Genomic DNA, 27,900 nt, shown 5'->3' on the forward strand with positions numbered 1-27,900 from the left:
TTTGTCCTATATGGAGATATCTTCAAGTACACAATCATCTATATGTAAACTAGATACACTATAGGTATAATTTATATGTATTAATTGAATTATAATGCTGACCTATGAGACCCAGCTCTGCAAGGTAAAGAAATTCTGGTAATGTGATAACTATAAATCATTGAGACATTTTTAATTTGAACATTTTGTTGTAAACAAGCACATATATTTTTACTCCATAGTAGACAACTGGATTGATCAAATCAATAACAACAATCTTGTAGGAACCATATTTCTTGACCTAACAAAAGCATTTGATCTAGTTAACCATACACTACTCATTGAAAAACTTAGTTGTTATAACATCTCAGATCATACATTACAGTGGATCCAATCATACTTAACAGAAAGATCTCAGAAAGTATCTGTGTCAGGCACCACATCTGAGTCTTTGGGTGTATCAGCTGGAGTCCCTCAAGGATCTGTCTTAGGGCCCATTTTATCCTCCTACTATATAAACGATTTACCTTTATATTTGCTTTGCCTGAACGCCTTTGAAGTTTTATTTCTGTCATCACGGAAGGGAAAGTGTAAAGAAGAGTCTGACAAAAAGTGGATTGAAAATGTCTGGCACAAATGTGCCAGACGACTTTATTTTATAAAAAGGTAAATAAACTAAGTTAATCAAAATGACTAGAAACTATAAGACTAGAAAATTGTGTCATAATATCACAAAGGATGACAGAAAGTTGGACGCGAACATGTCCACAACAAAACACATATAGCTAAGATGACTAAATCTGGAGGGAGGCGGGGAGGAAAGCGGTGATAATTAAAAAGCAAAAATAGAAACTTCTCTGTAAACAACAAAGGAAATTTTTTGGATCCAAAACGAGGCTGAGTTAAATACACCAAAGTAAAAATAATAACCACAAAGAAGTAAATAGCAGCAAGTGAGAGAACAACTTAAACCTCCAGAAAAAGTCTGTAAAAATCTATAACTAAGACAAGATGATTTATTTCGCAAATATAAATAGCTTTATATGTTACACTAAATAAAGCATAGTTTTATATTTGCTTTGCCTGAACGCCTTTGAAGTTTTATTTCTGTCATCACGGAAGGGAAAGTGTAAAGAAGAGTCTGACAAAAAGTGGATTGAAAATGTCTGGCACAAATGTGCCAGACGACTTTATTTTATAAAAAGGTAAATAAACTAAGTAAATACACCCCAATATCTCCCTGTGAAAACAGAATGTGTACATATAAATAATAAGACAATTTGCATGATCTGAACAAGAAAAAACACCCCAATATTTTCCTATGTTAGCATAAAGTTTACATACGAATATACAATGTGATTACATAATTTTTGGTCTAGACAGGAAAATACACCCCAATAAGTTCCTGTGTTAGCATAAAGTGTACATATAAATACAAATATAAAAGGTGATAATATAATTTTTGGTCTAGACAGGAAAATACACCCCAATATTTTCCTGTGTAAAAATATGTACAGTGTAAACAAAACTTTAATTGAAACAAAAGGATATACTTTAAATGTCAAATGAGTAGATAATGTAATCAGTTTGATATGGTGGTGATAAAAAACATTTACACAATATTAAAGTATGGCACATGCATACATGTATGTATATAATAAAACTGCACATAATAAATGAAGTTTTGTTTTAAGAACGAAAAGAAATAGCAGAAGAACACACCCCAATGTTCTTCTGAGAAAAGCTTAAGCGGTGAATGTATTTAATTAGACAACTTCAAACTAAATTATGAAAACAAAAGTAATTCTGCAATAAATCTAAAAGTAAGAATGATGTAAAAAAGAGCGCTAAGTAATTAAAAAATGTCAATGTGTCAAACCGTAAAGCCGTATTGTAGCAGAAGTTAGGAATAATTTGCAATTAGATGGGAATTGAGAACACACCCCAATGTCCTCAAACTATTCAGAAGTAGATCTTGTGTTACGAGTTGTAACCATAGGTACTCTAATGTATCTTTTAAAGGCATGAGACTTCCAACGTCCCATACGCATAACCTCATTCTCAGGTGTACCTGAAATTATTGCTTGTGTACAAGCTCCTATTCGAAAACTGTGCAGTTTGTAAGAGGCAGGTGATAAATTAGCACAGATTAAAAGAGATTTAAAAATTTCACGGAAGGAAGGTTGTGTGACGACTGAACCACAAGCTGTTTGAAATAAGGCACCCGACTGTTTACCTCGTAATTTTAAATAATGGTGTAAAGCTTGAACAGGACAGTTTTTAGACATTTTCCGAATGAGAATCATAATTGGTTTATCTGTTTTCCTGGTTTTGTGGTTAAGAAGTTTTAACCGAATGGCTTTGTTGTTAATACAGACATCCCCTATTTGGACCACCTTGCATGCTGAAGAAATTGTGGCTGGGAGTAACTCCCCAACACGGAAAAACCCATGATAAGTTGTCAAAATGATGGCACTATACAGTATCTTTAGGTAAGGGTTAAATACATATAATTGATGTATGGCTTTAAGCAGCAAGTCAATGTGAGAATTTAAAATGGGTAATCGTGTGTCAGCTTTTTTGTTTGTTTTTCTACAGCCGAGAAGCATTTTCTGAGTGGTAAAATTTTTACATGGATCTGGAAAACCTGACAGTTGATGAAAATGTGAAATAGCTGACAGATGGCTACTTATTGTGGCTGGTGAATATGAAAGCATGTGAAGGTGGGCAATGAAATCATGTATAACTTCAGGAACGGCAGGCAATGGGGAAAATTTGGATGAAAGTGACATAACAAAATCATTAAACCTATTCCAAAAACGTTCATAAGATTGGTGGGTTGAAGTCGCCAAAGATGCATCTATTAAGGACTGTTTTACTTTAGCAATCTTCTTGGTGACATGTTGATTGGTATTGGTGTGGGATGATCGTCTAAGTGCGGTGCCAGCTTCAAAGCTTCGGCAACCTGCAAACGAGATAGTTTGTCACATATGAGATTGTCTTTGGATGAAATATGCGTGGCATGAAAACAAAAATTGCAGTCAAGTGCCTTTAAAACAATGATACGAATAAGTTTCATCATTATACTGTCTTTAGATGTTTGTTTGTTTAAACAGTGAACAGCAGCTAAGTTATCACACACAAACAGTATGTTTTTGTTTGCCCAGTATTTCCCAAACATAACTACTGCCAGTGCTATCGGGAAAAGTTCCAAGATATTAATATGTAGTGTTTTAACAGTCTCAGGAAATTCACCAAAAGTCCAAGAATTTTGGTGAGTACACGCAAAACCTTTTGAACCTGCAGCATCTGAGTACAGACGCAAAGTTTTAGACGAAATAAACCTGTCATTAGTGAGGAGAGTAACCCCATTATAATTCTCAAGAAAAGTGTACCAAAGTTTAAGGTCAGCCCTGCAATCTTTGGATAATTTGATAAAATGAGAACCATTTGTATGACCTTTTGTCAGGTCATACAGTCTACGAAGGAAACAGCGCCCTGGTTTAATGACCTTACATGCGAAGTTAAGATGACCCAAAATAGACTGTAGCTCATGAAGTGTCACTTTCTTTTTCTGCATTGACTGACCAAGAATTCTTTTGAGATTTGTTATCTTTAAGCTTGGAAGGTGTGCTGAAAGGGTAGTTGTGTTTATGACAATCCCATGAACCTCAACTGAAGTAGCTGGAAGCACTGTTTTGTCATGTTTGACTGGTATTCCAACTAAAGATGCTAAATGCATGAACTTGTCTAAAGATTCTTGACATTCATGGGTATTAGGTGAACCTACAAATATGAAATCGTCAATAATGTGTGAAACTTTTGAGACTGCAAATTTATGTTGCAAGATCCACTGAATAGATTTAGAGAAAGATTCAAAAATCGCAACTGAAGAGGAAGCGCCCATTGGAAGGACAGTGTCAAAATAGTATTTATTTTGAAATGAAAATCCAAGTTTATGGTAGTCTAAAGGAGAAATGGGAATTATTCTGAAAGCATCTTCAATATCAGCTTTTGCTATTAAAGAATGCTGGCCTGATTTAAGGACAAGAGAGGCCACATGGTCAAACATTTCTAACTGTACATGTGATTTGCTTTCTGGAATAGTAGAATTGACAGAAGTGCCGTTTTTCGGATGGGAAAGGTCATGAATGAGACGAAAAGAATTTGGGGAACGTTTAGGCACAACTCCAAGAGGACTACAAATTAGATTATGAAAAGGTGGAAAGGGATATGGACCTTTAATTCTTTTTTTACTAATTTCAGAAGTAAGTTTACTCTGAACAAATGTTTCATGAAGGGCGACTGAAGGATGATTTTGACATGATTTGGGTGGTAGTTGACCTTCGGAACCAAGGGCGAACCCATATTTGAAGCCATCTAACAAGAAAGTTTTCTTGTCTTCAAAATAGTTTTCTAAATAAAAAGAGAGGGAAGTGACCTGAATAGGGGTTGGTAGAGAGAACTCACTTTGAGTTTGGTTTGTTCTGCTGGTGCTTGTAAAATCCATCTGGTCGAGAACGTTGTGAGTTTTCCGAGTGGTTGGAAGGTCTGAAGGGTTTAGTGCATCTACTGGCACCATGGTTAAAGTGTTCACAGTTAGCACATTTGTGGAACCTTTCACATTGCTGCTTAAAGCAGTTAGCAAATTTTTGGTAGTCCCAACAGTAACCTCTTCTCTGCAAAATGTGTTGTGGGACTTTTGCAGAGGATGTGCTATGTGAACGAAAGGAAGGCTTCATGATCGAACAATGTAAGTATGTTTCGGTATGGATAGTACCCCAAGGTATGTTTGATGTCGATTTCATTTGTCGAAATTTGGCATCATAGGATAGCCAAGGGGCATTTTGATTTGCCAATGTCTGAATGATAGACATGTATCTAAACATTTGTGGGGCTTCTGAGGGATATTTGGATGTGTAAATATCAGCATATATTTGGAAAGCTCTTGTCCAAATCATTATGCTGGTGATTTCCTTCTTAGCTGCTTTGTGTACAGACTTTACGGTTGAGTTATGAAATTTTTGAATTGTTGTTGTTTCTGAAACATTTGAATTTGCGAAAAAAACTTCTGATAAATCAACATATTCTTTGTTCAAAATTTTTGTTCTTAATCTAGGATTTAGTACTGGGTGAATTAAAGAAAATATTCCTAAATCTACAGGCTGCTCAACAGAAAGATCCTGACAGTCTGAAAGTTCAACAGAATCTGTGGACAATGTTGAAGCTGAATCTTCGGGTTCTGAGATGTTCCTAGAAGCATTTGATTCAATTTCCGTACCGTCCAGATTTCGAGATTGGACGACATCTTCATTAGATTCTTCGTTTGGTAAAATGTCCATAATTTCTTTAAGGACCGTCTTGTCTTTGACAATAGCCGTCGCTATGAGTGAGGCCAATCTTTGTTCAGAGGTTTCTTCAGAAGGTGATGCTTTTGAAGCCTTTCTCTTGCCCCCAATGGCGTTTGATGGTTTCCGTTTAGGCATGCTGAAAAATTGGACAATATAGCAGTAATAACAAAATTAACAGGGGCAATTAGGGCATTGGTCATTGAAAGTAGAATCCACATCACATATTGTATTGATTAGACAAATTGTTGTAATGAAAGCTTATTATGAATCTTGTATATTGATATCACAAAAGGATTGCCTTCCTCTGAGTTTGATAAGCTTTCTGATTGCAAAATTGACATTACAGAAGGGAATGAAACCCCCTGTGTCAAAAATAAGTGCTAGGCAGAAGAGAGTAAATCCCCCTGCGACACAATAAATATGTCAAAAATATAAATAAGTGACATTGCAGAAGAGATTAAATTTCTCCCTGCGTCAAAGTGAAACAATAATATCCATATATATAAGTGACATTGCAGAAGAGATGGAATTTCTCCCTGCGTCAAACAAAAAACAATTATATTCATATTAATAAGAGACATTGCAGAAGAGATTAAATTTCTCCCTGCGTCAAAGTAAAACAATAATATCCATATAAATAAGTGACATTGCAGAAGAGATTGAATTCTCCCTGCGTCAAACAAAAGGTAATTATATCTATGTTAATAAGTGACATAGCAGAAGAGATTATATTTCTCCCTGCGTCAAACCGAGGTAGAATGCTGACATTGCAGAAAAGAGTAGACCCCCCTGCGTCAAACAAAATATTTCTTCAGTTTGAAATGGTGATATTACAAAGGGCAATATAACCCCGGTTAAAATTATATGCTTCTTATTCGCATTAACCGTGAAAGTGTAATATCCAACAATTGTAAATATGCCAAGACCGCATTAATGTAATGAATAAATATAACCTACATCTCTGTAGATAGCTGTTATGGAAACTTTACGGCAATTGTCACCACAACCAATATATACAACAACGAGCTTTAGCAAATCAATACTCTGTAAAAGAAAATATAAATTTTTTTTATTTTTTTTTTTTTTTGAAAATATCTATTATATATTCAGTTAAACCTATAATTCAGTATTATAACATTCTCTCAGCCAGCAACAAAGCTCCTCTCACTGAGGTATAATAGCGTGGTAGCCCTCGGACAGTATCAATATGCACACCATCTTCTCCTACAAAATCTGAAAGAAATCTTTTATTAAAATTGTTTCTTGAGTGACTCCAGAAGATCAGTCTTGGATGTGAATTACAAGCTTGGCTCAATTGTCTATTTGTTGTTTCTACTCGTTGGTTATATCCCTGTGGAGTACTACGTGGCAGTATTTCAGATATGACGACAACCTTACAGCCCTTGGATAAAACTGCCTCTGCAAAAGTAATTATTTGGTGAGCAACAGTTTCCGAAGCAATATGGTAGTTGCATAGATCATTACTTCCAATATCAATAAATGTGACATCAATCTGTAAATCAGAAATTAATGATATATCTGACCAAAGAGATTTCCTGTGCAATGGGTTTGCAATTGTGGCACCACCTGTGCCATGCCAAAAAATTTCAATGCGTTCACGGTCTATATTCATGTTAGGAAGGTCGTTTTGAAAACACCAAAATTGTAGCCTCTTTGTAAATGAATGCCCTAGAAGTAAGTAATTATGAGGCATTGTGAAGTCGCAAGCAACAATGTCAGATAAACTGCTGATGTAACTTACACAGCACTATTAGGGTATTGAGTAAAACCATCAATGAAATGCTGAATATATCAAGCCTGTTTAAAATTGGATCAAAATGTAAACAAATCCTTTGTTTAGAACACGCCGTAAAAGTAGGTCAAATAGCCCAGATTCAATATCGAGTAAAACCAACGAAACGCAAATCGGTAGGCAAAAATTAATCGATAAATATCTACAAATATATAAAATCTATCATATAAACAAAATATATATTCGAAATAATATCAAATGATAATTAAAAAGCAAAAATAGAAACTTCTCTGTAAACAACAAAGGAAATTTTTTGGATCCAAAACGAGGCTGAGTTAAATACACCAAAGTAAAAATAATAACCACAAAGAAGTAAATAGCAGCAAGTGAGAGAACAACTTAAACCTCCAGAAAAAGTCTGTAAAAATCTATAACTAAGACAAGATGATTTATTTCGCAAATATAAATAGCTTTATATGTTACACTAAATAAAGCATAGTTTTATCCAAAAGCTAACGAACGCCTAAAGGAAAGTATTTTTGTTTTGAATGCGTTATTGTTTAATATTGTATGGTTTTGAATTTAGATGCCCAGTTCTTCGTTAACAAAGACAATTATGTTCAATGGACAAAACATTCAAATAACAAAGCATGTAATATTAACCAATATTGTTTCATACAGTTATGTAGGTATTTGTTTATCAAATGAATGGCCTTTGGCCATCAAATAAAGGACAAAACACTTAATAGTAACATACATGACATACAGGCTTTCCAAATTAAGCAAATCGAAGCTATTGAGTTAGTTTTCATTGGGTTAAATCCAATATAATAATGCGCGGAGTATAAGGGGAAATAACTCTAGTGTAAAAAATAAAAAATTACATTTATATGTACTGTTGTGTCGGTTTTACATCAGCAAAATCTAAAGACTAGTAACTTAAAGCATAGGCTACAAGCAATTATTTAATCGAATTTGAAAATCAAGAACAACTTTTTTATCAGAAACTTAAATGTTAGTGTTAAAATGTGTTACAATTATGACATTTTTAGTTTGAAAATATAATGTTTTGTATTTTGTGATAGGGCTTTTAGATATTGTACGTTGCTAGAAAATTGAAGTTCGTGTTAATCAAACTCATTTCAGCAATTATCTCAATGTACGGGAGATAAATGTGTATGGATTTGATTCCAATTATACTCACTGCAGACATGACATCCCTTGCAATTTAACTTGATAGAAGGGAGGCTACTGTTGTCAGAAATTTGTTTATTTCATGTTCGAATGGTTAGTTCCCTTGTATTTAGTAACTTCACTGTAAGGGTGGACAACTCTGTATGCGAGTTTAAGTTTTTATCTGTTAGATTGTAAATCGTTTCCACATGTACATACTTAAATGTTGCATTATATAATTATATATTAGATTTAATAAATTACTAGGAATAAATTATACATGTTAATTAATAATTTTGTTCTTAGCATTGTTGCGATATGTGAGAGTAGATTTTATACAAATGAGATTACCTACTAACGGGTTGTATGGACATGATGGTCCAAGAATAACAGTAAAAATACTACTTTAAAGTGTTTGTGATCTTTTTTTTTTACCATTCACACCACATTTATTATCTCAGTAATGATTAAGACTAGCCCTTAATCCACAAAAGCAAGTCAAAGCGCCACATTCTCGAGAAGAACCTCAATTCTTGGAAACTTGATATTTCTGGTTTTATGAATCTATAAAAATACATAACTGACAACCTAGTTCGAAAACTTGGACCCAAGTATACAAATTCAGAGCTGAAAACGAATATATCAAAGTTGAAAGAGGGGTACCAGTTGATGTTTTCAATGAAAAATCAAGCAGTGTTGCTGTCTTCAGTAAGACATGCGTTAAATGTAAGCTTATTTAAATAAATGTCGTTTCCATTGATATAAAAGGTAACATCTCAGAAGATAGAATAATGGTCAATGTGCAGGATGCATCTCCTCCCAGAATTACGGCCTCTCCTCCTCAAATGCTAAGCAAGAATATAGCCGTCGCATAAAACATTTCTAAAGTATATGCATAGAAGTATGTGCCTTATCTTTGATTACATAAAGAAATAGAACCTAAAATCAAACATCCACTTAGGTCGTAAAATTTCATTTTGGTCGATGACTTTTTTCTTACGACACATAGTTCACAAATGAATTTTAAATATGCAAAATATACTAGGATTTCTAAACTCGAAGGAGAAGACATTTGAAATTGATGAAAATCTAGGGGGACTTTTTTCTACGGAAAATAATTAAAGAAGCTCAGAAAATGTAAATAACTTTAAACACAACCATGGAAAATAAAGTAAAAAATTAAGTGAAATAATTCTTACAGTAATCGCACAAATAACTCTAGCGGTCCATACTGTAATAAACAGTTGAAGACAGAATCTTCAGAATAAACTCACGTAAGTGGCAGAATCTTTCTGCAATAAACTATATTTGAAGATTCGGCCAAATCTGGAGATCTGTTATTCGATATCAGTTATAATGTAATGGTAAAAATCTAGAGACATTCTACTGTTAAAACAAAGATATTTAATGTTAAAAATGATATTGAAAAAATAAAAACAGGTAAAAGTTCCTCATAAATGGACCTTTAGTTTAGTTAAACATATTTAAATTGGTGGAAAGAAAGAAATTTATTGGAATTTTTTTCTGTGATATAGTATAAACCACAAGAAGCTTCCGAAGTTGAAGATTGGAAACAATAGATTAGTCTTTTTAAATAGTGACCAAGATTCTTTGCTGTTCTTGGTAATCCCCAAGCCTGATTCAAGAGATTTAGGTTATGAGCACTACGAAATAGCCGTACATGGGCCATGACTCCTACATAAATAAACGCTCGTTGCAATATATAATATACTCAAAAGCCTAAGGTCGGGAATGCCTTTTCCTTTGAACGTAAAAAATCATTAGGTATCTATAAATGAAGATATTGGTTTCGAAACACAATAAGCGCACCTATGACAGATTTAACAATAGGAAATAACGACATATGACGCATGTCTTAGTGGAAGTTTTTTTGGGAATATTTTCACCAACAATTGTTCATACCCAAATTACAGACCATACGCCAGGAAAACCGAAAACGGCATAAAAGAAAACGCTCCCCGCTTTTTCTAATGGAATAAGAAAACAAACCGCTCAGAAGAAACTGGTGAAAACTAATAGGGAGAACTACATTTACTAAAAAGTAGTGTGGTCCCCTTTTAAGTTTCATGTTTATTGTATATTCTGACACACCAAAAGGCGAGAACTCATATAAAACTTGAGACTCCTCTAAAATCCATCCGCCATTTTCAGTGTAATATATAAGACTAATTGTTTCGTCCCCGCCGATTAACAACACTTCCCCTTTATAGTATCCCCCAGGAACAAACAGCATGTTGCAGGGGTTCTGTGTATCGAACGGGAAAGTATCTGATATCTATGCTACACACCTGGAATAGTTACGATATCAGGGATGTCCACATCAATAACACTTCCAGTCATAGAGCATTTAACCGACCATTCCAATTTTGATTGACACCTAATCGGAATTATTTCCTGTCATAGGGACTACGTTAGATATCAGGGTATGGCTGTCTCAGAATTTTGGTTACCGGTATACTCAGTAACTTCGACCAAGTACAACACACAATGCGGGGGTTTCCCCATGTAAGCCGATAATTCCTCCAGCAGTAGGTCTATGACGCTAAAAAACGTAGACTTAATTGTTCAGATACAACTCTTTGAACTCTGTGATGTGCAAAACATTATAATATCCGTGGGTGATAATTAACCCTGTATAATTCAATAAATAATACAGACAATTAAATCAGTGGATTTTGTAACAAAGAGATCAGAAGAAACATGTAAAATAAAGCTTCACATATTACGGAAAAAAGTGTCGTTTCAACCTATTTAAGTTAATGTTCTTAGTTTTTTTAACTGTTTCAAAAATTTCTATTTTAGAAGCTAGTGTGAAGAATATTTATATTGAACCCGGTTGAGAAGCAGACAACCCAACCACTAGGTCTGAAGCATAGCCCCACTTGGTTCCTTAATTAAAGATTAGATTTTAAATTATCATTTGAATTAAATTCAGATAAAAGATCAATGAATTTCTTTGATATACTTTCTTCAATTTCTAATTGCTTTGTTACGTCATCGGCTCTATCTTACTTTTTAAACATAAGCTTTTAGTACGCAAACATTTTTGAACTTGAAAATAGTCGGTGTTTGATGACGTCACACCGTGACATTTGAGAAATTGTTTCTTTACTTGTTCATTGGATTGTTGTTTGTTTTTTTTACTTATTCATTCCCTAAGATAAAAGTTTTTTTTTCCCTTAATATTTCAAACCAATTATTGAGTAAAAATATTTTTTTACAAAGCAGTTCACAAAAGTAATCAGGAAAATACATGAATAAAAATAAAAAATATTTCATGAATTTAGGACAATAAACACATAAACAAATAAAAACAAAAGCCACATATACAATATCTCATTTTAATCCAAAATTCAATATTTCTTGAAAAATAGTTGTCTTACAATATATGTATCAATTAATCAAATCCAACCAAAGATATTAATGATTTGTAAAAAAGCCATATGCGGTATAAGCTCAAAGGTGTTTAGCACCAAAACAATAAATTCTTTAACTAAAATAGATAAATACAGAATCCCTAAAGAAAGCCCAACACGGCAAAATTGAAAATGTTGCAGGCTCGGTTTGATTGAGCCTGTTCATGGACGGTACTGGAAAGTGCAAGTTTACCGTCCACGCCCCCTAGCACCGGTTAAGCAAGAATTCAACATTTAAACATGAAATAGTAAAATTTTGAATTAGAAACATCCGCAGATGTGTTCATACGGCTGGTTATCATGGAACCTTCAATGTGACACTCCGTGCCATCCATGAAAAGCGGCGTATGGTCCCCGAAGTAATAAAAAGCGTGTGCCCTAAACGAGAAAACAATGGCGGAACTAAAAAATAAAATGGAATTTTGAAAAGGGGATCAGAGGTTATGAAGCCTGCGTATCGAACAGATAAGACGTCAAAAGACAAATTTAAAAAGCAGGCAACATATCCTAAGGGTGATTCAACATTATTTCCAAGTAGGAATATTGGGAAGCCACCCAACTAGAAAAGTGCCGAAAAGTTAAAACTAAAAATACCACAAGCACAACAATAATGTTCGTGCTGAAGAGATCTTCAGGATCGAAAATTATAACATCATTGATTAACATGTACAGGGGGGAGTACTTTTTTACAGCCGCTCACAAGCGGCACAAATAACAGCGGAAATGTGATCATAAACCTATAATTAATTCTTTTTACCCAAATCCAAAAGTAAATAAAGTAATGCTTTAACCAAACTGTATACCCTTATAAATTCTTTATCCACACTCCAGTTTATTCAATATAAATACTTAAACGAAACGTTGTTCATTCATAAAATCTTTAAATGAACCCAGTGTATAACCAGACTAGATACTTTTATGAAGTATAAATATAAAAACCTTTCTCAAAATCTCTAAATCAAACTTAGTATTCTTATTGTAAACAAACAAATAAAACACAACAAAAATTAAAAAAAAAACAGATCTCCCACCAAATATCCTCATATAACCTCGACGTCAAACACAATACAATGTATTTTCATATGTACTCAATCGTATATTAAAAAAGGTGTCGAATTATCGTTAAAAATCAAAAAGGAGGGCTTATATAATTAAGTTGTCAAATAATCATACACTTACCTCTACAGGTAATGATTGATTGAATGCCGGTCTAATATCTGAATTATATCCTGACAAGATTGTATCCAAAATGTCTTGAGTGTCCTTCAATATCTGACCTTGACCTTTGGATAAACCTGTTGCCAATAAGAACGCGCCAAATGTCAAATATATATTCATTTTTTCGATTAATTTTGTCTTACAATATCTTTGTAATTTTATTTTTATTTTATTAATAAATGTGCATGCATATAGCTGTATCTGCGAACTCTCTTTCGTAAGTTTACAACCAGACAATCGCCTACCCAAGGTTGATAAACATAACATGTATTCAATATCATGTGATAAATGCTAATGGTACGGCCGTGGGTATCCGACGATGTCGCATACGCTGCAGATCAAATAGTAGCAGCAAATGTTTTCAAAAATCACAATAACAAATTATTTGCTTATAGTAAATAATTTATTAGATGCTCGACAATTTAACAGTCATGTCACAAAACCTTTGCATTTTACAGAACGTGCACATGAAAAAACTTATTCAACCAGATCCGGTTTCGCAAGAAACATAACGCGTATGGTAACATTACTGGATTCAAATGATTTTGAACTCAAAACAGCATTAGGTTGCTGTGTAAATGGCAATACGCAATAAATATTTATGAACTTGCTCATAGAAATTATTGTCCTATATGTAATAAATCCATGAGTGAAGAATCTGATTACAACGAGACCGCAGGTTGCTGCACATTTTTTATTTATGTAACCACAGACATATGGGGTGTGGAGCTCAAAACGCCTTTTATCCAAATAAAAAGATATTTTTGTCAACCCCAGGACATGTACTTACCATATACAATCGTATATGAAAAAAAAACTTAATTTAAGCCGTTTAAAAAACATATATAATATTTCAACGTCCCTAGAGTCACTAAAAGATAATGATGTTCGCCGGAAAATATCCGCACACCTACCCTCGAAATCACGATGTATTTTTTCCAATTCCAATATTTTCACATAATCCTTTTGTCCATCGACACGGAAGTTATTATTCTCCACGATGACGGTCAATTTTAAATTTCAACATCAATATAAACAACGCAACAGGCGAAAAAAACTTTGAAAGTGAGAAGCAATATATTACCGAATGGCTCCGACTAAAGCCAGACTACGAGTAGTTCTCACTTTCAAAGCGCGGTGCATTTGAATACTGCAAAGGTGAAATTTTGATTTTACCGAAATATTTTGTAAATGAAGTAAAAAAGTGATAATTTTGATGTTTATTTCGCCTGTTTAAATTGATGTTGAAATTTGAAATTGACCATCATAAGCTTGAATAGAGGATGAAATGTCATTTTGAGTTGGATGATATTGCGTTTCATCTCAAGTCATGAAAATAACATCAAGTAGTTTTCGGATAACTGTTTAGCGGAAACGCGGCAGAACCTCGTTACGCCGTAAACAGTAACCCTCGAGCTAGATATTCCGGTCTGAACCGGCAGTCAGTGTAAGATTCTTATAGCACGTCATTATTGTTGTGTTTGTAGTTTTTTTAGTTTTTAACTATTTGGCATTCTTTAGTTGGGTGGTTCAATTATTCAATTTTTGAATAATGTAGAATCAACCTAAGCATATGTTGCCTGCTTTTTAACTTTGTCTTTTGACGTCTTATCTGTGACATGCAGGCTTCAGAACCTCCGGTCCTCTTTCAAAATTTCATTTTGTTGAGTTCCACCCATTGTTTTCTCGTTTAGGCACTTGCTTTCTATTACTTGGGGACCATACGCCGCTTTTCGAGGAATGGCATTTAAGTGTCACATAGAAGGTTTCATGATAACCGCCTTATGAACACATCTGCGGATGTTTCTAAATTCAATATGTTACCATTTCATGTTTAAATGTTGAATTCTGCTTCCCTGTGTTATGGGGCGTGAACGGTGGTTTTCATTTGACAGTACCTCCCATGAACAGACTCTGTCAAACCGAGCCTGCACCATTTTCAATTTCGGCTTTCTTTAGGTATTCATTCTTATGTTCTCTATTCTAAATAAGACTTTGTTTGGCGATTCATTTTACTTCGGGGCAAAACAAATGTAAGGCATGCTTTATCAAACACAATCGAAAGTTCAAATCGGCAAAATTGAAAATGTTGCAGGCTTGGTTTGATTAAACTCGTTCATGGACAGTACTGAAAAGTGCCAGCTTTTGTCCACGCCCCATAGCACCGGTTTAAGCAGTATTCAACATTAGAATGCTGAAAATTTTGAAGTTAGAAATAGTCGCGGATACAGAACAAGGTTACATGGGGCTGACATGTAGATGAGAGACTTTTGACAAAAACAATGCGACAGGCGAAAAATGAAGATTGAGCCAGCATCTTGTACATGTGACAAAAATGTAACAGACGTCTCTTATATCTCATCTTAGTGGCAATTTATTTCTTTTATATTGTTTATACTACTATCAGAGTGTTAGTTGTATCAATATTGGTGATATTGAAATAGATAAAAACTGTAGGTGAACAAGGTCTCACCAGTATACTGCAAGGTTTGAAATCATTTTTATTAACAGTCAATTTACTTGACTGATAAATAACTAACCGATTTACCAAATTAAATGTGTTAGCTATAATACTGCTTTTATATTCTACAAAAAAAGAATAAAACACTAATATTTAATATGCATTTTATTTCATCAATGGGTTTATTTTAGATACTTATGATGTATTTACAATTCAAATTTATTCAAGGCAGCCTAGAATAAAAATCATTAAAAGCAAATGACTAATCATTTCATCTTAGTAAAAATCCTAGAAAAACCGGTAAATCAATTCCTTCAACTGTTATTTTTTAATATCGCAAAACCTTTTAATTTCCTTTAAATCAGATTTTTAATTCCCTAATTAATTATAGGCTTCCACGTATTTAAAATGGAAAACCAAAGATTATATATACATTTACGCGTAATAACCCCTCGTTCTTTTAGTGCACTTTTTTTAAAAAAAATTTGAAAGTTTAGTCAAAATAAAATTTGCCGTTTTTAAATTTTTTATTGGGGCAAGATTTAAGCATTGAAAGATAAAAAATTTCTATCACCCCCGGGGAGGGGACCACCTGCTAAGCTCAAAGGTTTAAACGCGATACTTTTAACTCAAATTTTGGTTCTTTCCCTTCCTCTAGAATCACTAATCAGTCTTTCGTGTGACATTTTAAATCGAAGTCATATGTATGACTGCTTAAACACTTGGCACGTAAAAGAACCAGGAGAATCTTTTGGAATTGGATAGTCTTTCTGTATCTGTGTCCTCTAAAATGTAAAATGACTAATACTCTTTCGGAGGACTATCCAAACGGGCAACCAGTGGCAAGTATAAATAAATTCAAATACAAACACACAGGCATGTTATCAACATCCTGATGACCGCATTAAATGTTTTGATAAGGGTGTACACTGTGACCAATATTGCATGAAACTGGCACGAATATATCCCAGCTCATGAACTTTGGGCTAAGTTGGGTGGGGGCTCCGACCCTAGATCCAAGCCCTGAACCCGCCACTAAGAAACATCATACGGCGATGATCATGGAACCTTCAATGTGGCACGTCAGTGGCATTCCATGAAAAGCTGGGTAACCACCCAAGTAAAACAAAACGAGAAATCTATGGACGGTATTTAACACAATGGAAATTTGAAAGTTGGTCAGAGATTTTGAAGACTGCATAAAGAAGTCTGTAGTTTACGTATTGGGTCTAGATCTACTTTTTTAGACTACGGCTGTTTTCATTTCAGGCATTATTACCGGGGACGTTACTCTCCTGCGCATCGGTCGAATGTTCCACTATCGCTCACTTCTTACTTCTCACTTCTGAAGTAACGGGAGTGTATTCAGTAAGCTGCGAAGGGAGCGTACGGGGACGTATATCGATTGAACATTGCATAAATAGACCGGAATTGGAACCTGTTCCAACGAACTATTGAAAAACATTTTTGCATGCCTTTCCCTGGGCTATGCTCACGTGCTTATATCATTTGACATGAATATAGCTTTTAGTCAAATGTCACCCATTTATATACCAATAAAATAGTTTCAGCACGTATATATTATATTCAAAGATGACCGATCTTCGTTTTTTGTCTCTCATCTCCTGCATTGTCCTTTTGAAATAATAAAATAAGTTGTCCAATATGAAGCATATTTGTTTGTGGTGAATGAAAGATGTTTGAAATTTTACCTGCTGACAAAATTAAAAGGTTTTTAATTCACACCCTCTTGTATTGTGATGAAACTTTAATTTCATAAATTCACGATCTCAAAATCACGAACTCATCATCATTATTTTTTTTTCAAGAATTCGTGAAATTGAAATCTTGAATTTGTAAAGTTGATATTGTGAAACCGAAAACGTAAAATCATGACGTTAATTTCATTAAGTTGAAATCATGAATTCGTGTTGCTGAAATCGTGAATTCGTTAATTCAAGTATCAATTAATTGCACTTTAAGCATTGTTTGTGTTTGACAATATTGATCATTTGAAAATCATTCTGAAGAGAAAATACGATGGATTGATCTATTTAATTTGACCTAAAACGCACTTAACATTTGTTTTAAAATCTGCATTTATATAACAATGTCACGATACACCAAGGGAATATATTTCTTACGTTACGCTTTTTTTATTTTCTTCCCTTTTGAATATTTACGGAAGGAATAGTATATGATATTTAGATCAAGATATAAAACACAAATACTATAACTGCGGATAGTTATATTTATTCATCTTGGAGAACATGATATAAGGTATATAATAAGACACATTAAAATATATACATTTTCTAACATAATTTTCATGCAATGGCTAACAATAATTCTTTACATATCTACTATATTATGATATATTTTATAATAAAAGAGTCAAGCCTAAAGCCAAGAAACTGATGTAAATTTTATCTTATCAACTATCTTGTTATTAATCCTGTACCTGCTTAATTTGTGAAAAAGATTCGCATTTTTTGGTACAGTCCATTTGAAGTGTTAAATATTTCAGTATTAGAATAGAAAATGCTCGAATGTACATGCTGGCTTAGCTGTATACTGGTGGCAAAGGCTAATCACTTTCAGGTCAGGCAGGGTATTAGGGTTAATAGTATTTAAAGAATCTACGAGTAGTGACATTAGATCACTAATCCTTGAACCAAAAAAAAATTATATATACAAACAAATGCATAATTGTATAGTCAACATTATGTGATGATTAAAACAAATAAGATAACTATGGTACACAACATAACTACTTTACATGTATGCCGTGCTAAATAAAAAAGTCTTCGGAAACAAAAATCCCAATAAAATTGCATGAAACTTGCAAACTGTATTCGATTGAGTCTGCACGTGAAAAGTACAATCTGTCGATTGATAGATGACATTCAAATTTAACGCACGTGTGCCTAAAATGAAATAAATTAATATATCAATTGAAATCATTGGAATGATTAATATTGAATTATTTGCACCTGATGTTAGCGCTGTTAAATATGTCTGTCATAGCATAAATTAACTTCATATTTGTTAGCACACTTTTTCTCAGCATATTGTTCTATTTGAATGTCTTCTTTATGAACAGCTACTTCGATGCTAGAACGTAAGTATTATTCCATGATCGACCCATCAGATGTAACCGATAAATTCTTGTTTCATTCTTTAATAACTTTGCATGGGTGTGTTAATTCTATGTGAAACAGAAGATTGTGTTACTAACATGATATTTTGAATTTCTGCATTTTCATATATCCAGGACAGTTATTTGCAACAACAAGAAAAGATTTATCACGCGAGACACACACTGTCCATGGATATGTCATATCTAACTTGTACGATGATAATATCTGACCTGTTTGTGATATCTGTACAATGGTGTTTGTTTTCAACATTTACAAAACCCAGGATAGTATCAGAGGGGGCCAACTGTCGGACCACCCGTGGTTCTTTGTATCTGGTTCATCCTTTCACTACGACTTCTTGTGCCTGTCTTGATATCATATATGTAGACAGTTATGCTCGTCTTTATCTGTTATCACCACTTTGTCACTGCTCTTTATGTAAGTACTAAGCGCTAGTGTCTATAGGATATGTCTTGTTTGGAAAGTTAACACTAAAATCACGCTCCTCTCCTGTCAATGATACAATACGAACAGGTCTTGGTTCATCAAAAAAGTCCCTACTACAAACTGTCTATCATCTTTTTCAAACATATAGAGTAATATTTCGTGTTCACGTTACATATCTTACTAGACCTTATTTCATTACATTTGGCTAACATGTAGAAATTCTATTTTTGTATCCTATACCGCGTGTAATCGCTACTTCCTTCTCAGATATTACAGCAACAGATAATGGGTGGTAAGATAGCTGGTATGATCCTACTTTCTCAAGCTTTCTCATTGTACACTAAACATTTCTTGTTTATGTTATCTACAGCCACCAGTCTACCATCAGGTAGAAAATCTACACCAGAATATAACGTTTCATTGATATCATCTCCCGTCTTCTTCAAAGAAATAGCAGAAATTGGTGTTAATTTCATCGCCTTATTAACAGAATTAACATCTCCCTGACGAGTAGATTTTAATAATAATTGTCCTGGAACATATTCAGTAATTTGCAATGGCGGCAGTTTTAATGTTTCGTCAAAATGAAAAGATATGTTTACCGTCTCTAAGTTCTGACATTCTTCTTTGGTGTTTCTGCAGAGAGTATTGACGTTACTCTCCATTTTATGTTCCGCTATATATTTCTGTACTGGAGTTCCATTTTTGAAAATACTTTCAATCGTCTCTAAGCACGATGTAACATCAGCCAAATGTTTCTTGTTTTGTGTTTGTTTCTTTGACAGATTCTCGAATGTTGCTCTCTGAATAATTTTTAGCTCTCTTGGCGATGGAATCTTCTAAATCGTCAAATATTTCTGATTACTTCGTCTCGCATTTGTCTAATCTTTACATGTATTTTCTTTTATATCTTCAGCAAGTTGATCTTTTGAAGAGCAAAATATGTCTCGCAACGCTCTCAAGCAGCTTTCTTTAGCTTCCTTTAATTTCTCCCCTAAGGGTAGAAATTGGTGATGTATTTTTCCGGCAATCTTCTCAATTTCTACAACGCTGTGACATTTTCGGTGATTTACAATAGCACAAGTACTGCAGCAAAGCTTCTTTTCATCTTCACAGAAGAATTCAAAAAGTTTTTGATGTTGATCACATAAATCTAAGTTCTCCATTTCAAACAAAGTAGTTGAAGCATTAGCTTCTTTCACGCCCACCAGTTTATGGTTTTTTAAGATGGCGAGCACGTTGTGTACATTTGAACAATCATTACATTGAAATTCATTACAAGTTGAACAAAACTTGTCAGCTACATTTTGCTTATCCTTACTTAAACATGGTTGACACAAGTTTCCCTTCACACGACCGGGAACTTTATCATCCTCTCCTATTTTACTTCCACTATCCGCCATTTTGTGTAACGATTATATTGTCCCTATTTGAGAAATTACATATATACATGTACATACATTTTAATCTTGAGGTCAATATTCAGCGACTTCACAAACTTAGATATTTCAATGAAACAAGTCCGGATTTTAAACTGATTTAACTAAACAATGATCATGTAAGTCATAATATATTATTCCGATCCAAACGTTATCTGTCGAATGTTTACATTTCGTTGCTAAACACGTCAACTTTGGACGCGGAAGTTAAATTTCCATGTTCATTATTCGGTCGTACCATTATGATATTATGGGTTGTGCACGGTGTTCTATTTCGTCCACAAAATTTCGCTAGTAAATACGCGATAGTAATCGCCTCTAAAGGGGGAAATTTAGTACCCTTAAATTTTGCCTAGTCTCTCTCACCCTCTCTATAGACCAGGGATTACTTTTTAACTGTTTCAACAATTTCAACTCGATAATTGTCGTCTTTATTTTACGTATTATATTATTTATTTATTTATAGTCTCATCTGTGTACAGTTACATATATTTCAACATAAAAGATAAACATTACATTGTACATAGCTATTCTTTGAGTAGAATTACAAGAGACTAAAGATATTTTACATATTTAATCAATTAAAACTATATTCTGTTATGTTATGGGCATATATATGTGTGTGTATATGAAGTACATACACATATATGAGCCGCGTAACGACAAAACCAACATAGGGCGTTCGCATCCAGACCAGCCTGCGCATGCGCGCAGTCTGATAAGGATCTATGCTGTTTGCTATCAGTTTCTCTACTTGTAATAGAGTTGGTAAGGATCCTGATCAGACTGTGCAGATTCGCAGGCTGGTCTGGATCAATGCTGTTCGCAAACACACTATGTTGGTTTCGTCGTGACGCGGCTCATATATGCAAATACAGTACATATTAAAATGCATATTAAAACATCACATGATATCAACTTTTAAAATCTGCCAATAGTGACACCTCTGCCAATAAAAGCTCGTTATTAAAGGGTAAAAAAATATAGGTTTTCAAACAAAATGTGCATCTTTATAGTATTATTTGTCTCATCTTTGATTATGAGGTGGACTAATTAGCAGAATTTACCTTGTTAATATAGAATGCAACTCAATATAGGTTAAAACATGGCAGGTCATTATTTAACTTATATAAAATACAGTCCAATTTTGTTAAGAGATAAAATATGTCATAACAAGTCAGTTATTACAATAGTTATGTATATAAAACACCCGACTTTCAGTTTATTATAATATTATTTAAAATTTGACTGAAGACATACCAATAATTTTAAGTCAATATTGTGTTTTGACTGCTACTATATGAAATTATTCTTGTATCGGATATAGCTTGAATGAGTGTTTATGTATGGTTTCTGTACCTTAAGTTAAATATGGAGTGATACCTTAAATATTTTCTTTTAACGGTGCACGTGTATTTCGTGGGTTAGTGGGGTATATATATACACGGTGTCAAGGGTATACGCATCATTTTTCCGCGTACCGTCGATAATTTATCATCCTGCGTCCAGCACCGTATCATTTTAGACAAAACAAACACTGAAACACAACATGCATGATAGAAAACGACCTGAAAGTCACCCTTTTGAAGTAAATGTATTCATAAAAGTGGGTCTACGGAATATCATGATCATTGAAGCTTATGTCTTTACCTAGTTTTTATCAAAGACTTGTACGATTTCTTTGTTTTAATGAAAACAGCTAGAGCTGGCTTGGGGAAAATGACCATTTGGAAAACTTTTAAAAGGAGAAAATTATATTGTCAATCAAAATATTTATTTGATATAACTGTAAGCATCAAAGATATGCATACAAAAAATAGTGCACACAAATTTAAGCTATTTTAATTTCTTTAAAAAAGTCATAAAAGCGTGACAACTGACCGAGTTCTTGGGTACCGCATCATGGGTCCGCACCGAAAATTGTGGCACCGTATACATTTGCACTAGACTTGCACCGCGTCATGATCAATAACCTAATGGTGAATAATTTTATTTGTATTTATTTATTGTTGCCCATCTGGGCGAAGCATGTAGATGTATATATATTAATTACAAACTGGGGGAAAATGCATAAATACTAGTCAGTTCTAGAAGCAAACCTGGTTCTTTGTGTGTCCGGTGTAAACACATTGGACCACGGTCACATTCGAAAGAATCTGAAGTCTTTCGGTCGATTAGAACGACCTGAGTGCAAATTGCTGACTTTATCATGCATGTAAAGAAACAAGTTTATAGTGAAAATGTTATGTATATTTAACACAAATATGCATATATATTGTTACCATTTTATACATACTCTTTGAGATCGTGCTTACGGAGAGAATTCTAAAAAAATTCAAGCTTCCTACTCAATCCGTGCAATTAAATATTTGTCAATCATCATGTAAATGAAATGTTCATAAATAAAATATTGTTTTAACTAAAGAATTTGAGTAAATACATTGGAAGAGTAAGGAATCGAAGCCGAGACTTCAAAACTGAAACGGCAAAAATCTTAAATTGTTGTGCTTAAAGTTATCTTTAAGTTTTATAATAGTCTATCAATAACTGGAACAAAAAGGAGAAATACAAGCATGCCGACACAAATATGTAATGGATACAGTACGCGTTTTCCTTCAATATTGTCTTCTTACAGACATAAGAAGACAATTTTGAAGAAAATACGAGTAACTGTATCTGACTTATACGACGTTTAGTTGTAAAGAACCGATAAATTAATAAACACATTTAATTATAAATAGATCTATGTATGTTCACGTTGAAAATATAAAACTATAGAAAATATTTGCAAGGCTTTTATAAGCTTTGGGCAGTGAAAGGTGTAGGTAAATTGTATTCGCACGGAACTTTCGTGCACTTAGTCAATCGGACACAATTCACTTTCATTTATGATAAACAATGTTTCAATGGCTGTAACAGAATGTGGGTACAGTTAATGTCAAGTTAATGTTGTTTTTTATAGAATGTCAGACGATATAAAAAAACTGTTTTGTACCATCTTCCAACGAACAATGTTAGTTTCGTCGATGCTAAAATCAACAGTTACTTTGGTTCTGGAAATGGCCATCCAATTTCTCGATAAACTAAATATTCTCATGAGATGAGCACTACTTTCCATCGGTTTCTATAGTGTCCTGTTTGAGACAGTGAAATATCGCCTGTTAAGATTGACTTAATCTCTAGTTTAAGTGAATTCAATGTTGAATGGCGCAAAAAGTATTTTGTGAGAATGTAAAATCTTGCTACTTTATCTTTTAGTTTAATAATATTTTATTGCTCTTTGAATACAATTTATAACATTATTTCCACAAAACAACATTTTTAAACAAAGGGCAAAAGGGTTGAACAACAAGTTCTAGCAACATTAGTAACTGTCCTTCCCTTAAGCATTATAAGATATAGAAACGAAAACATGTTTAAACACTATACACATGAGCAATTACAAATATTAAGGCGGATACAAAAACAAAGTAGCAAATAGAATTCGACATCAAATTTAAGAGAAAAAAAAACAAACAAAAAACATTTGCTTATCAATTTTTAAATAAAAAAAAATAATAATAGTAATTTTCCTGCACTTGCAGTATGTGCTACTTTATCTATATAAATACAGAAAGGCGGACAAAACTTTACGAAAAAATCGAGCATGTCAATAGCAGTTCTTTAATTGTCCCAAGAAGGACACCGTATATTTCAACTGCACTAAATCCATGTCGAAAGTAACAGTTATCTTACTATTGTGGCTGATTTGGCACACTTTTGTGCGTCGTGTAGGCGCTAGCCAAACGGCGCGTTGTCGGATTTTCGTCTTGTCCTGTCGCTAACGATGTACTCCAAACGGCACGTTGTCGTGCGGCGTGTTGTCGCGATGTCAAATTGTCGCTCGGTTCAAATCGAAGGATTGGCTTAATATAAGCCAAGGGACAGGGCGACATCGCGACAACACGCCGCATGACACGCTGCATGACAACGCGCCGTTTGGTTAGGGCTTCGTTACAGACAGGACGACAAGACATGAGCGCGACAATATGCCATTTGGGGCTTTGTCGTGTTGTTGCTATCAACAAGACAAAAAGTTGCTATCGACAACGCAACGCGCAATGTACCAAATCAGCCACAATATCTTACAGACGTGAGAATACACTTTTTGAATAGCTTTGCTGGTGGGGGCGGAGGATTATAGTCGTATAATAATACAGGGAGGATAACTCAAGCACATTATGGTGACTGATTTGGTACGCTTTTGCGCGTCTAGTTTGCGCTAGCGACAACACGACAAAGCGCCAAACGGCGAACTGTCGTCTTGTGGTCCTGTCTCTAGCGCGGCACACCAAAATGTGCGTTTTTGTGCGGCGCGATGTCGCCCTTTCGCTGGCTTATATGCCAATCCTTCAATTTGAACCGAGCGACAATGTGACATCCCGACAACACGCCGCACGACAACGCGCCGTTTGGCGTGCCGCGCTAGAAAAAGGGCAACAAGACGACAGCGTGACAACGCACCTTTTGGTGCTTTGTCGTATTGCGACAAGACGAAAAGGCGTTACGTGCCCAGTCAAAAAGTAACTAAAATCCAAATGTAAAAAAGAAATACTATTTTAGAAATATGAGCTTTGACTTGCTTGTGTGTTGTATTAACGAATTAGACAAAAATTTCAATTACTGATATCTGCAAATATTATGCAATTCCCTTGTCCAAAGAAAAGTTTAACTTCACAACAGACATAAAATGCAACTGCTACGAAAGCATAGAATTTTAACAAGAAATTATCTTTAAAAAAAACTATATAGATCCATATAGCTTCCAGGCCCGGGTAATCCACTGCCCCGCTTACCCTAACCGATAACCAACATCTACCTCTTCTTGTCAATCCTACATTAAAAAAAAAATAACAATACCCCCCCCCCCCACAACAAAAAAAAAACAACAACAAAAAACCGGTTAAACATATTTTAAAGTATATGTATGCAGTATTACCGCGCAAAAAGAAGCGGTGCCATGGTTCTGCATGATGCGGTACCATGTTTATCAACGTTTTCTTGATTTTACAACATTATTTTGCATTATTTGTATAAAATTGGTATGTTATCAGCTCGGGCCAATGCTTTTTGTGATAATTTGACATATGATACTTCTTCCGACAGCTTTACTTTCGGAAAAGGATGAAAAATGTTCGCATCAAGAACACAATTGTTTCACACGTATAAAAGTGTTTTCATTAGTTTCAGGTTATAATAGACAAATATTGTTGCAAAATGTTTTGCACACATAGATGAATCATTCAAAACTTCCGTGATGTATGCAAACTCTCAAAATAAAATCAATATTAGTAAGAAATTTTGTCATTTTTGAATTGACCTCTTGCACTTTTCAGAAGATTACGTAAGAATGATACGGTGTTGCGCGCAGGATGATAAATTATCGGCGGTACGCGGAAAAATGATGCGTATACCCTTGACACTGTGATATAGTGTTTTCGCGGTTTTTCTTTACTCGACGCTTGCATTTAGTGGTACTTAAATAACCTGTTTAAATACGAAATTATGAGTGATGAAGAAAATCGGTATTCTCAGCCACGTAGCCACGTGGAGAATCGTCACAAAGAGCAGAAATTGTTGACGAACTGAAGAATTATTTTGATTCTAAATTCAACGACTTCAAGAGGAGCGTTCAGACTGATACAGAGTCGATTGCAGAAGCTACAAGAAATAAGGTTAGAAAAGATTCTTCTGTTACTTTAAAGGGTTTATCTAACAATAAACAGTGTCAATTCAATTGTGAACTTGATGATATGCTCGACAGTATTGATAAGGCTATTTCGCTAAGTAATGCAGGCAAATCTCTTGAGTATATTTCTGAAGCAAAGCATCTTATTAAAAGTAGAAATAAACTGATCAGAATTGCTGACCATTCTCCTTCCGGTTGGGTCACCATTCAAGAGTATGAGAAATTGGATGTGGCTAGCGATTCTGATGACGATAAAAGAATTCCTAAAGCCGACGACTGGGTCAAAGCTCGTATCGAAAAGGCAAAATTGTCTACTTATTCTAACCAAAGCTCTCAGTTTAATTTTCGTAGCTTTCGCCGAACACCAGAATCTATATTGGCCATGGCTGGCGGATCCTAATAGCAACAAAAACTTCTCTCAACAGTCGTTTGCTTCAAGTGTTGGCAGTTGGGACACATCGCATCTGGATGTACACATGTCAGAACCGGTCCATATACAATACCCATGGGTACCTCAACAGAGTCAAGAGCACCTGAATGTGACAAGCAGGAAGTCAAGATTAATAAACAATGAATTACAAGACTCTTCTTTTGAATATGATAATTATTGTTTTTTTTGGATAATTTGCACTCTGATTTTTCACATTTTTGTAATCACGAGATATTTTGTGTATATATACAGAAAGTAGTATTAACATTTCTGATTATTCAGTTAAAGGTCGATTAAACTTGCTTTAGAATTTTGGGAAACTTCGATACAACCTAACGATGACTTTCTTAATCGTTCCTCCAGTTTATTTGATACCAAAGGCTTTAAACAATTTATTATATTCTAAAGCTAATGGTACATTAGTAGCCCCTTACTGGCCTTCGAGCCCGTTTTTCCCGATGATTTTTGGGGAAACATCAAATCTTAAGCAATTTGTTTGTGAAATACTTTTGTTTAATGATCCAAAGGATATATATGTTCAAGGCAGAAACAAAGCAACTATTTTTGGATCTACGTACTTCACTAGCATGGTATCTGGGTAACATCATTCTTTTACTGATAATTTGTTTAAGAGATTCAATTATTTTATTTTCCGGACGTAATACCCTCTTTCCAAATATTAAGCGTTATTCCTATGTATTTGTTGTTGTTTCTTGCTATAGTAGATTAGAGAATAATTGATTTACTCTCGACATAAGAGAGAGTAAACTATAATATAGAGTGTTAACGTTATTTCGAAGTTTTAATATATGATGATTCAGTGAATTTGATAATTTGAGCATAAAGATGCTTTTATTGCACATTTAATCATATTAAGATTGTAATGGTAATATAAACCTACTTTAAATGATCATATGACCAAATAACAAAAATAATGTAAAAACAATGTGCATTGATGCTAATTTTATTATATCTTATGGATGACCCTTTGCTTCACACGTTTTATTTGTTGTTGTTTTTTATTTATTTTTTTGTTGTTGTTGTTGTTGTTGTTGTTGTTGTTGTTTTAGGCTTTGTATCATTATAACACTTTTATATATATAATACTAAGAACCTTTTTAAGATTTAGAGGATTTCTTTGGCATATAATCTTGTTTCAAGATATTATTAAATAAATGTTTATACATGTACTTTGTACCATATACAATTTACAAAATGACTTTTAGACACAAATTACTACCCGTATTTCTGTTAACATATTTTAAATCTTATCTTAACACATGTACTCTATGTAGACTCCGTTTTTACAGAATCAAAAATGGCACATCCACTCCAACTTTTTAA

General features: G+C 34.0%; 2 protein-coding genes across 4 annotated transcripts; both read right to left on the reverse strand.

Moving 5' to 3' along the window:
* Positions 1-1,195: 1,195 nt before the first annotated feature.
* Positions 1,196-7,568, reverse strand: LOC132758891 (uncharacterized). 3 transcript variants are annotated; one of them, XM_060750600.1, is made up of 4 exons: positions 7,370-7,436; positions 6,288-6,374; positions 5,261-5,466; positions 1,196-2,944 (listed from the first exon to the last, which is right to left on the reverse strand). In XM_060750600.1, the coding sequence occupies exons 3-4, from the start codon at positions 5,463-5,465 to the stop codon at positions 1,938-1,940; spliced, it is 1,212 nt and encodes a 403-aa protein (XP_060606583.1). In that variant the 5' UTR covers position 5,466; positions 6,288-6,374; positions 7,370-7,436; the 3' UTR covers positions 1,196-1,937. The 3 variants fall into 3 exon arrangements, with proteins under 3 accessions (XP_060606583.1, XP_060606582.1, XP_060606581.1); XM_060750599.1 differs by having other exon boundaries at positions 1,196-5,466; positions 7,370-7,568; XM_060750598.1 differs by lacking the exon at positions 7,370-7,436 and having other exon boundaries at positions 1,196-5,466; positions 6,288-6,450.
* Positions 7,569-19,840: 12,272 nt separating this feature from the next.
* Positions 19,841-20,362, reverse strand: LOC132758896 (E3 ubiquitin-protein ligase TRIM31-like). Its single transcript, XM_060750605.1, has one exon. The coding sequence runs from the start codon at positions 20,360-20,362 to the stop codon at positions 19,841-19,843; it is 522 nt and encodes a 173-aa protein (XP_060606588.1).
* Between the last annotated feature and the right edge of the window lie 7,538 nt (positions 20,363-27,900).

This window comes from Ruditapes philippinarum, unplaced genomic scaffold (genome assembly GCF_026571515.1).
Source record: "Ruditapes philippinarum isolate M1 unplaced genomic scaffold, ASM2657151v2 ctg1180_1_1_1_1, whole genome shotgun sequence".
In the NCBI taxonomy this organism is placed as follows: Eukaryota; Metazoa; Mollusca; class Bivalvia; order Venerida; family Veneridae; genus Ruditapes; species Ruditapes philippinarum.